The sequence below is a fragment of the Dasypus novemcinctus genome, chromosome 31 (genome assembly GCF_030445035.2).
Source record: "Dasypus novemcinctus isolate mDasNov1 chromosome 31, mDasNov1.1.hap2, whole genome shotgun sequence".
NCBI lineage: Eukaryota > Metazoa > Chordata > Mammalia > Cingulata > Dasypodidae > Dasypus > Dasypus novemcinctus.
In genome coordinates this window covers 26,938,491-26,951,128 of record NC_080703.1, presented here as the reverse complement: position 1 = coordinate 26,951,128, position 12,638 = coordinate 26,938,491, and the positions used below count along the sequence as shown (strand labels likewise).

Sequence of the window (12,638 nt, the reverse complement as noted above, 5' to 3'; positions counted from 1 at the left end):
TTAACCCCCTTCAGATTATATTAGGCTATTTCAGACCAGTTTAAATTGGTCCTGAAGAGGTTAAATTTAACCCAATTTTTTTCCCAGATAAAAATTTGTTCTAATTGAGTCGAAGAAATTACGGCATTTCAAGTTGCATCAATCCATTTCCAGTTGGGTTAAATGAGACAAAGCTGGCACTGATCAGCTTGAACCAGATAGACTGGGCTCCAAATAGAATAAATGGAACCAGACTTTATCAACCTAGGTTAATTTCTGAGCTGTCTGAAAAAAAATGCATTAAGAACTGGTGCTATTTGATGCCGGGGTCACAGAAGCAAAGTCTATGAGTTGTAAGCCTGCAAGTTGTCTGCCTGTGTTGATTCTCATATTTTCTTTACTACTAATAGAATCCCTTATATAATTTTGTGCAGTAATGTGTCTAGCAAAACAGAGCAAAACAAAATGAAACAAAACACAAATAAAAACTACCACTACCACTCTAAATAAATTGCTAAATTTCTTGCTTGAACTGCTGTAAATGTCCCCTATTTGCTTTCCCTGAGTCCACTCTTACCCCATGTACACGGATTCTCCAAAAAGTGACCAGAGTGATCCTTCTAAAATGTAAGTGAAATCACATCAATCCATGTTCAAATTCTCCAATGTGTTTCCATCTCTGTGCCTCCCTGCAAGTCCTGTGTAACTGACTATGTTTTTTACCTCATCTTCTTCCACTCACCCCATCACTTGCCCTGCTCTAGCCACACTTACCTCCGTATTGGTCCTTGGGCTTACCAAGCACGCAGCTGCTCAGACCTTCGTACCTGCCATCCCTCTATCTGGAACACTCTTTCCCCAGAGAGCCACAGGATTCCCTCACTTCCTTAAAGTCCCTACTCAAATGTCACCTCATCAGAAAAGCCCTTCCTACCCAACGTTTCTACAATAACATACTCCACTCTCACTTCCACAGTCCATCCCCTTACACTTTTTAATTTTTCTTCAAAACACTTATTACACCCTGACCTATATTTACTTCCACCAGAATGGAAGCTCCAGAATACAGAAACGTGGTCTATTTTATCCATTGTACGCCCCCAGCACCTAGGGCAGTGCCTGGGACAAAGTAGGCACACAGTAACTATATTTCATGACTTATAATCAATCTTTTACTAAGAGTATTGTGGCCATTCAGTCAAGTAAGTGATTTGGTATGTGATTTATCTGAGCATTTCAGAAAAGGAGAAAGGAATGGAATTTTCAAATTATCTGGTAGTAGCTGTTTTTCATTGCTGAAAGGGCTCACTGTAATCTTTCATAAAAAAGCACAGCAGGAGTGTTACATAACTTGCCTAGCAGCTGGATGAAGAGAGACTAAACAAGAGACAAATCCATACTTTGCTTTAACTGCTTTTTCCATTTTATTCAAGTTTTTAACTAAAAGACAGACAGCTTCCAAACTACTTCCTCTTATCATGTAGCGAAAATACCAACAGAGTCCAGTGCAACTCTAAAATGCATAGGGTACAATCCAGTAAAGAGGAGATGACAGGAAAAGAAAAGTCAACAACACTAAATATGGGCTAATACAACTTTTCATTTCATGAAATCTAAATTATTGCAAACATCCATTTCGGGAATATTTTATGTTGACATCTAACAAAAAGGCAACAAGGAATGCAAAACACATACATAAACTGCTATAATGAGAGGATTAGAAATATCTAGACAGATTAAAATATCTTTGACCAATGGAGATACTGAAAATGAGAATATGGAATAAAAGCAAATAGAATTATACATCAGCGCTTGTTCTTCAAAACGTACATGACCGAGTTAACAATGGAGTTGGAAAAGGTAACTGAATTGCTAAGTCCAACCCTTGCACATTCTTCAATCATTCACCTTCCAACGCTGAGCTCTGATTAGAGTCAGCATCTTACCCTTATTGGGCTCTCCACCTTCAACTCTGAAGGCTGCTCACTTATTATTTGAATAAATTCTCCTAAAAGTCTAGGATCAGGAGCAGAGATGGACTCTCCATCATCCATTCCCAGGAGAAATGGAGGAGGTTGTTCCATTGAAAGGCCCCTCTTTCCCAGATTCTCAGATTCTCTGCTCAATAGAAACCACTTAATGTTCCATACTGACTTTCAAAGGTTGAGGAAGAGAATGTCATTCAACCATCGACTTTATTCTGGTTATTCCCTATGAGGCAGAGAACAAGTGAAGAAATGGACCTCTCAGGCTAAAAGAGGGAAACAGGGCAATATATATCTAATGTCCCCTCTGTAAGTGACACAAATGATTTGGGGACATAAATTCAGTTTATTGTTCTTTGATTGAAAGGCCCACCCTACAAAGTGCTTGCCTTTTATCTTTATTTCTAATGTAGATAAATTAGAATAGGTAATGGCTATGTTTTTACTTTGGGGAATACATATTCAGCTTACATAAAAGACAATTATTCTAAAAAAAAATACCTCATCTAATCTCTCTTTTAAAAAATAGTTTTAATGTGCTTCTGTTGTTCCTAAATTTCATGTTATAGATGCCACGGCCATATTTTCAAAGACTAGCTCAGGCGCCACTAAAATATTAGTTATCTCTTTTCTGATAAAACATGAGAGTGATTAAGAGGCATCAAAAGGTTCTCAGATGTTACCACGCAGCAGAATCACCTGGAGGGCTGGTTAAAACACAGACTGCTGCGCTCTCCCCTCAGAGTTTATGATTTCGTCAGCCTGAAGAGGGGCTGAGAATTCGTATGTTTAACAACTTCCCAGGTGATGCTGATCCTACTGGTCCAGGGACCACACTTCGTGACCCACTGCCTTAAACTATTAGTTTTTGGGTATTTTAAAGAGCAATGAAAGCTGAGAACCCAGGACCCACAATGGGGGTTACTAAATCTAAGTCTTATCCATGCTGCATCCCAGGACAAATCTTTAGGAAATCAAATCCTTTCTTCATCCTTTAGCACAACAATAACCCAGGCATCTAGAGAGCCCTTAACACTATTTGCTTAGCAGTTTGGTTTTGCTGGGCCTGGGTTGGGAGTTATTTCCTATTTCTCATCAAAAGTGTTGAGATCTACCGTGTCTCCAGATCCCCCGGTTCTATAACCCTCCCCAGGACAGGATCGGTGCCTATGGGGGACCAAAAGCCACAGCTACATGTCTCTACCCAGCAGGTCGATCTCGTCCAGGAGGAAGTCCATGTCCTCCCGGCTCACTTGAGGGCTGATCACGACCTGGCGGAAGAAGTTGACCTTGCCCCGGTGGGGCTGGTAGCCCAGCATCAGGCTTCCCTTCTTCATCATCCTCTCCTTGATGACGGGGGCCACCTGCATGGGTGAGAGGAGGGGAGGAGGTGAAGGTCCAGAACGCCAGAGCATTCCAACCATTCTTCGACCCGTCATTCAATGGTTCCTGGGCACCCACTGCCTTGGATCCCATTCTCAGGTTCATGAGAATATTAATCATCATTTTTTGAGAACGTATGACGTATCAGGACTGATTGAAGCGCACTGGATACATGAATTCATGTAATTTTCACAGTAACCCCAACACGGAGATGTTATCAATATGACTGTTTATAAATGAGGTAACTGAGGCACAGGGCGATTATTAGCCCAAGGCCACATGTTTAGTAAGTGGGAGAGCGCCTTAAAACCAGGCAGTCTTAGCTGAAGGCCATGCTCTGAAGTCCAAACCCCTATGCAATGCTGCCTCATTAAAAACAAGTCATGTGTCCTCGGGGTCAGAGTCCCCAAAGGGGCAAAGCTTACACTCCCAAATTTGTCTGAACTAAAAAATTCAACCATCTGGAAGTTGGTTACTAATTTCTAAGCAAAATAGTAATAGAAGGGAGAAAACCCAACCTTGCATTGATAGTCTACCAAGGAAAACACTGATGTGGGTATCACACGCCATTCTAGTTCAAAGACTAATCATTTAATCATTAGGAATTGAAACTTATGCCTTTCTGTGAATTATTATGATTGGGAAATTCATCAAGGCCCTAGTAGAAAATGGTAGTTTGATATAATCCTCATATGTGAAATATAAGTATTCTGTCTTTTATTAAGAGTTGCATAGGTGTAATAAAATTAAGAAGCCCATATTTTCCTGATTTCTAGCTGACACAAGAAGTGTGGACACTGATTACCTGAATGTGTGTATTTTCCTAAAAGTTTCATATTTCAAAAAACGTGTCCAATTTCAGAATGACCTGGAAAACAAGTCCATTTTAAAATCCGCAGTGTGACCACCCAAGAGCTAGGTTGTGAACTTTAAAAAAAAAGGAAATTAATTTTTAGCACTCTGAATTTAAAAATTAGGAATGCATTCTTATTGGTTTCAAAATAAAGTCAAAGGTTTTCCATTTCAATTTTATTTTAACTCTTTGGAACATGTTTGAGTGTGTCTCACGTGAATGTGTAAAAGGGGCTATGATGAGTTTCTGTCCTTATCTTCTCAGGAAGGTGAGATGAGAGTTAGATGACCCAGAAGGGAGAAAAGTACATAGAAATAGCAACAAGGGAATGTGATTTTAAACCTCTCAGATGAGGGGCCTAATTCTCAATTCCTCCAAGATACTCAGCGTGTGACGATTCCATACCGCTCTACTTTTTGAACATCTCTAATTTTTTGTTAGATACCTGCCTGAAGACAAGTCCAAGTACCTTCTGAGGCTCAGTACCATCTTATGCATTCCAAACTGGATGAAAAATTAGTTACAACTCTGGAGATATGATGTGTTGGGTTCAAACCCTGGAGCCTTCTCAAGGGATGTTCGGGGTAATTTTAACTCAACACTTTTTTCCCTTATGGCCTAATTTTGGGAACAAAGTCTTGTAAATCATAGACTACACCATGCCCATAACAGTGCCAATAACAGAAATTCCTATTCAGCACCATTGCTTTGTCATTCTAGCAAAGGATGGATGTTCTCTTACAATATAATAAGAATGAAAAGAAAAAAAATATGGGCATAAAGGAAAAAAACAAATGAAGGAAAAGATGAAGTTAGAGGTCAAGTTAGTGAAAAAATGTGGACCATCAAGTTCTATAAGTTTGGAAAGGTGTCAAAAATTTTTTACTGAGATTTTAGAGGTTAGAAAAACCTCTATTTTTTAAAAATTAAACAACACCCTCTTTTCTCTCTGTATAACTTAGTGGCGAATGCTCAGGGTGCACTGAGATAGGTACGCAACTCTATTACAGCTACATTTATCCACTCTCAACATTTGTATTCATATGTCCTCCAAGCCTCAGCTGAGTTTTCTTCCAAAGCTGTTTATGGAAGTAGTCTTGTTATTAGAATTGTAAAGTCTAGTGAAACAAAAGGTAAAGAAATTAAAGGTGAAGGCAAAAAGAGTTATTTTCACAAAAACCAAGATAACTGGGGGTTGCTAAATATTACTGCTGCCAAATTAGGTATGGCAAGGGGACTGTAAAAGTTTGTAAAACAAAACCTGAAGAATCCAGATTGATTCTGCACTCAGATGGCTGCGCAGGTGTCTGAGTACTCACGCCACATAAGGAAACCCATATTGGATACGACGGATGATTTACGTGGGAACGGTGGAGGACACTCTACTCATCTAGTCAAGAAAAGTTTCGCCTTTCCCTCAAAGGATTAAGAAATAAATGTAAATGGACGTGTTTTTTAACTTAAAAGGTTGAGGCTATGTAGGCATCACTTTTTAAAGGATTCTTTGCTTTAACGGGTAATCCTGATCACCTTAGGTAGGAGGGTGTCTGGTGTGTACATGGATGTGAAGGGGGTGTGTGCATGTGTGTTTGCATAAAAGTGTGCATGTGGGCATGTGCCTGCGTGATTGTGCACTTTTGTGTGTAATTGATACTTCTAACCTACTACCATTTAGTCCTTTTAGAATCACCCGATTTCATCACGAAACAATGCAAAGCTGCAATATAACATAGGCTCAGGCCCAAGGCACATTCATTTTTGATTCAACGAACAAGTGACCTCTCGAAGGTAAACTGAGGTTCTGAAGGAAAAACAGAACTGCATCAGTGCTAATCAATATTAAGATTTCTATCTGCGCCACATGGCATCAACGTCAGGCCAGGAGCACCACCGGCTATTAGTTTTAGAGCTTAGAGCTTGCGGTTTGTAGATTCTTTTTTTTTAATCAAAATTTCCCTTCATATTCACCTCTACCCTCCTCCTAGTACCCAGGGTATAAATGGCCCTGGCTTCTAGCCAATTTCGATTTTAAAACAGGCATGTTTTTGCCTCCAGTTTAATTTGCGTTTTTTTCAAGACCTTTGTTTCTTCCATCAAACATTATTTCACTCCTTATCTTTGTAGAACATTAGAATGTTGATGCTAGCTTACGGTGTGTCTGAGGTATGCATGAGGCGATCATCAAAATGAAACAATCTGGGCTGCCTTTCATTTGAATGAATCAAAACTATTTTCTAATGTGAGTGAGAAGGGTGAATCTAAGAGGGAACCTTGGGTGTTTTAATATAAAGGTATGTTGAATGTTTCATTTCTTGATCCTAATGCGCTTCCATGGGCAAAACACTCAACATAAGAACCAAACTCCTAGGAAAGCTGGCCCGTGCCGTGGAGAGCCTACGGCGCACGCTGCAGAGAGCTGCTGCAGCAAGATGACGCGACAAAGTGAAACACAGAGGTGAGACAGTGAGAGACGCCACAGAACAGGGAGCTGCAGTGGCTTAAGTGATTGAGTGCCTGTCTCCCACACGGGAGGTCCGGGAACAGATCCTGGTGCCTCCTAAAGAGAGAGATGAGAAGACAAGCAGACATGGAAAGAACACACAGCAAATGGACGCAGAGAGCAAGAGGCGGTGGTGGGGAGAAATAGAAATAAAACACAAAATCCTATGCTAAATTTTGTAACTGATTCCCAAGATTATAAAGAAATTATGACATATCTCTGTGACTAGAGAATCAGCTAAGAGTTTGAGAGTACAATATGAATTTATTTATTATATTTCTATGACTGCTTCATAGGGAAGGCAAGCCATAAGCAACACCATGGCAGGTACTTCTTAAATCTGTTACAATTCATTGCTGTTGTTGTTGTTAAAAGATATTGGACCAGCCTTTTATGATTTGCTTGATTCCTGGTAACTCATGTTAGCACTTACGTGCAGGGGAGCTATAATTTTTGCAATTTGGGGGCCACAGATGTTCTTATTAACAATCAATGTATTGACTCTGCAGTTAAAAAAAATTCATCCATTTTTCTATTTACAAAGCTTGAGGCATAATCCAATGCCAGGTAATTTAGATATTCTCTGTTGCTGAGCACAGCAGAGAAACGGTTCTAATCCAAAAGGATGGAATTATCGCAGGGAAAAGAAAATATGCACAAACTAAATGTAAGCATCTGAATATCGCCCCTAAATGGAGCATGCATGGAGGGAAGCAATTTAGCAGGAGTGAGATTGCTTTCCAGCTCTCAATTATTTTACTGCTAGTTTTCCTTCAAATTGTAAATCAAATTCTCTTCTCGTGCCCCAGTGCACTGGTCCCTGCATCTTAAGTGGAGGAAGATCCTGACATTTCTATTTGGTTGCACAGCAACTTAATCTACACATTTCTGTAGGACCGCTGTTTTTTTCCCCCTTAAATTATGTTCCAGCAATGATTTAGTCTGTTTAAGCAGAATTTTGTTGTCATATCCCTGCAGCACAAAACAGCATTTGATATTTAAAAGCTGCTTAAACCCAAGGGGAAAAAAGCACCTGACTCTCTCATTCTGGACAAGTATAGCAATTTGATAACAAGCAACTGACCAGGCACCATCAGAGCCTTTGATGAAAATGAAATTGTAATGTCTATAAAATGACACGTCTTTTTAAAAAATGTCACATACTTAATGTTAACAACATGCTTTTTTCCCCCAAGACTCAAAGTCTTTCTCACACTATCTATGGGGATTTATTTCTTCCAATGCATTGCAGACTACTTTATGAAATACAGTAAAAATGAATAGAGAAATGAAATTTTTCTAAAAAATGAAAATTTAAAAAGGCATAAAAATTAAAAGCCCAATTAAAAAAATTTTTTTAAACCAATAGTAAAGTTATTCTGTTCAGTTTCTGTAAAAGTTTCTAAATGATGACTCTCAATTTCTATCATTTACTCATTGCAACTGCAATAACCATTTTGCATGTCTGCATGGGCCTGGTGACCACATTTTGAGGATTGCTGCTCTGCTTTAGCTCCCTTGGCAATTTGTACATGCTTATAGCCATGAATCTTGATGGTGTTTTGCATCTTTTTCACTTATGGGCATGATTTGCACACCATTTTGAATCATTTTGAATGGTGGTGTTGCATTCCACCATACCACGAGGACATGGAATACTTAACCAGTTCCCACTTGCTTCTTGGAATTGCTTCAGTTATGCTGACATTTCAGTGAAAATATGAACCCAATCATGAAACCTCTAAATGAATTCTTCAAAGTCTAGTCCAGAGATTTTTGAGTAAATGAATCAAAGAATGTGCTTGACTTTAGGATCTTCAGTCAAAATTTCCCATCATTTGCTATGCAACTTTGAAACAGTCACATTTGTCATCCATAAAACACCCAGGATGGCTGAGAAGACAAACCCATAATTAAAGAAGGTAAGCCTTTTACAGAAAATATGAGGGAAAAGACTGCATAAGCATCTACTATGAGCCTGGATAGTGGTAACACTCAGAGCTTCTAATAAATCCAAAGAGATTAGCATTTTGCTAAATCATCTCCTAACATGAACAAGGTGACACTCCTAAAGTTCTAGATTTTCCCCCTCTGCCTCCCCCCACCCTGCTGTTTTTTTGCTGTGTCCATTCACTGTGTGATCTTCTGTATCTATTCTTTTTGTCTTCTCTTCTCATTTTTCTCCTCTAGGTTTCACCAGGATTCAATCTAGGGGACCCAATATGGAGAGAGGCTCTCTGTCACCTGCGCCACCTCAGTTCCTGGTTTCTGTTGCATTTTGTTTTGATTTTCCCCTTCATCTCTCTTTTGTTGCATCATCGTCTTGCTGCATGACTCACTTGCATGTGCTCTGGCTTGCCGTGCAGTACTCAGCTCGCTGCACAGGTACTCATAAAGCTCCGGATTTTAAGGCCATCTTCTCAAATTCAATAGAATTCGTCTATGTTCCATTTTCTCCTAGGTAGCAAAGATTCTTTAGGAATGGGAGGCTGTGCACATAATGATTTGCAGATCATGGAGGGAAAGCATAAGGTGGGCAGGCAGGCTAATAAACTGGAGAAGAGCCTACTAGAGTTTTATTGTAATTAAATTTTTCCCTAAGATTTTCTTTCCCCAAAGAGGGTTGTATCAAATGCAGAAAATTATCTACAGTGTTTTTCTCTCTATAAAAAGTCATGTGAAATAGTTTTAATTCTTCTGCATGTACATTCAGCTTCACACCTCTTTGGCCTCTTCTGATTTCTTAGAACAGACAAAGTGTTTTGCCACACCAGAACTACTTGTTCCAAAGCATGATTAAGCCATTCAACACTGAGGAAAGTAAAATCATGGGGCTAAGTCAGCTGCTATATTTGAATTTTAGTTGTTCTAAGTCAGGGGAGGCAAACTTTTTTCTGTAAAGGTCCAGGTAGTAATACGTTAAGTTAAAAACAATAAAATCTCTATTGTAACTACTCAACCCTGCCACTGGTGCACAAAAACAATCATAGGCAATATACAAACAAATGAGCATGGCTATGATCCAATGAAACTTTATTTAGAGACAATGGAACTTGATTCTCATAAATTTTCATGTGATGAAACACTATATTATTCTTTATTTATTTTTCAATCCTTTACAATGTGAAACCCATTATTAGCTCATGGACTACACACACATGGCAATGGACTAGATTTGTCATGCAGACCATAGTTTGCCAACTCCCCTGTCTAAATGAACAATACCTCATGATATATAAAAACTTCTCCTCCAAAGGAAAAAGTGTGCAGAAAATTATGTTCATTGGGCTTCTCTCAGAAATTCTGCATTGAACCAGGACAAGATAAATGTCTTTTTATCCCTTCTCCTGCAGAAAAGGAAACCAGAGCCACAGATGGATAGGCAGGGAGGCCACTGTGGCCTTCTTCCAGCACAATTATTCTGGAACAATCACAAAAAGTAACTTGCTTTATACTTTATTCCCAAATAATCTGGATTCCTAATGCACACACACATTCCATATTAATTTGAGGCAGTCTCTCTGGAGTAGTACATTCAAAACTAGTTCATGGAGAGAGTTGGTATGAAATGTTCATACTTTGTACCTGGCATTCAACCCAAAACTATTTCTGAGACTCCAACTTCTTCCCTTATTAAGTCACATGGATTTTTTTTTTTTTTTTTTTTTTTTTTTCAGTTTTGGGACATCTTAGATATCTGCAGCCAGGTAGACATGTGCTGTGGATCAGGCAGGGGCAGGAAGTCAAAGTGTAAATCACACCAGAAATCTACTGGATTATCTCCAGTCCCAGGGAAGGACTGGCATGCTCAAACCATTGAATGCACCTCCACAGGTTTCCTCAGGAGGGCGCAGACCAATGCGACAGCTGTCTAGGAAGCAACTGTGGGCTCATGAGGTCTTCCTTCCTTGCCTTACTGTACTTGGCAGACAGTAGCCACAGTCCTCACAAGTTGAAGGTCAATCAATTCAAAACAACAATTGAGGGAGTGCTGAGTTCCTAGACAGGGGAGCTCTATCACAGTCCCTAAAGGAACAGCAACAATCCCCCAAGTGCAGCGGCAAAGACCAAAAAAGAAGGAATGTCCAACAATGAGCCCTTGATACTAATGACTATGCTTGTGAGCCTGTGCACTTGAAATAAGAACAAGGGCTAGAGCTGCAGGGTGCCTAAGAGTTACCTCCTGAGAGTCTCCATGTTGCTCAAATGTGGCCAGTCTTGAAGCCAAACTCAGCATGTAAATGTGTTGCCTTCCCCCCAGCGTGGGACATGACTCCCGGGGATGAGCCTCCCTGGCACCGAGGGATTACTACCAAGTACCAGCTGATGATGTAACTAGAAAATGACCTTGAATAAAAAGGTCAACTCGGACCAGCAGAATATCTCAATCTACATATAATACCAGGAGTTAAAAATGCTTTTTGACCTGAATAAAAGGGGGAAATGGAAAGGACAAATGAGTTTATATGGCTATGAGTCTCCAAAAAGAGCCAGGATGTTATCAGAGGGGTTGCCCTTATGCACACTTGAGCAGAGTCCCAGGGACAGATAAAGTAGATACAACCCCAGGTATTGGTTCTTCTGAGGACTGCGGAGACCCACAGGTTCTGTGGTCATAGCAGATGGAGTTCAGTGCCATGTCAGTTGGCCCTACTTTGGAGTTTGTGTTTCTGTGTGATGGAGCTGGACTCAGCTGTGATCTTTGTCCACAAGTCTCTCCTGTTACTTTTGCTGGAACTGTGGTTGGTGCTGGGGTATAATGTATGCCCGGGGGACCTGAATCTCTGGACTGGCCATGTGATAGCCAGGCCCTGAGCCTCAGCAGACTTGCAACTCCTACACTCTGGTTTATTGGACTTACCCCACTCAGCTAACATGGAGGTGAAGAGGGTCAACCACTACACCAGGGAGCCAAGAGTGCCTACAGCTGGAAGCAGGAGGGTTGCAACCAGCATCCATGTGGAATCTAAGCCCCCTCTTGATATAGATGTGGAGTGGACACAACCATTCTAGGGTCTACAGGAAAGGAATAGAGTATGGATTAGAGTGGACTTACTGATATTCTCTTCAAGAACTATTGTGATTAGTAATTGAAGAAAATGTGGCATTGGTATGGAGAAAGTGGCCATGGTGGCTGCTGGGGGTAGGGAGTGGGAGGAAGAGATGTGATGTGGGGCTTTTCGGGACTTGGAGTTGTCCTGGGTGGTGCTGCAGGGACAGTTACCTGACACTGCATGTCCTCCCATGGCCCACTGGGTGGAATGCGGGAAAGTGAGGGCTATGATGTGGACCATTGACCATGAGGTGCAGCAGTGCTCAGAGATGTATTCACCAAATGCAATGAATATCTCATGATGATGGAGGAGGTTGTTGTTATGGGGGAGGAGTGGGGTGAGGGGGGTGGGGGGTATATGGGGACCTCATATTTTTTTTAATGTAACATTAAAAAAATAAAGACAAAAAAATGAACTAAAAAAAAAAAAACAATCTGAGAAAAGCTATCCTGGAGAGACTGCACAGTCAGCCTTGAAGGCTCTGTTCTGTAGGAATGGAAGACTAGACTTAGAACAAAGCAGGCAATCCCTTTATTTGCTCATTAAGCCCCCTTGCATCCGTCTCTACAACTAAAATATTATGGTGGTCTTTTCACAATCCAGTGAATGTAAGGTCATCCAAATCCCCATATTGGATCCCAAAGTCTCAAACACTTCTATTTTCCATTTAGCTTCAATTGAAAAAAAAAGGTATTTCCAGTGGAAAAGGGGATTCCATCTGCTTCTGATCATGAAAGAGCTCAATAGTATGTTTTACATGAGAACTTCCTGAAACCTAAATTTTATCTTTCAACCAGATATCTGGTTTTCTCTTACCGTAATTATGAACTGGTTCTTCTTTTACAGGGGCAACTCACAACATGCAAAATTGAAATAGACTTTGA

At 40.3% G+C, this 12,638-nt stretch overlaps 1 protein-coding gene across 3 annotated transcripts in view; it reads right to left on the bottom strand.

Annotated features, from left to right (window-relative positions):
- Window positions 1-1,379: 1,379 nt before the first annotated feature.
- The window catches only part of GADL1 (glutamate decarboxylase like 1), a 179,658-nt gene continuing 168,399 nt past the window's right edge, over window positions 1,380-12,638 (bottom strand). For all 3 annotated transcript variants that reach the window (XM_004470877.4, XM_071212843.1, XM_058290584.2), the window contains one exon: window positions 1,380-3,328. In XM_004470877.4, coding sequence (XP_004470934.1) covers window positions 3,155-3,328 — 174 coding nt within the window. In that variant the 3' untranslated portion in view covers window positions 1,380-3,154. The remainder of the gene's footprint in view (window positions 3,329-12,638) is intronic.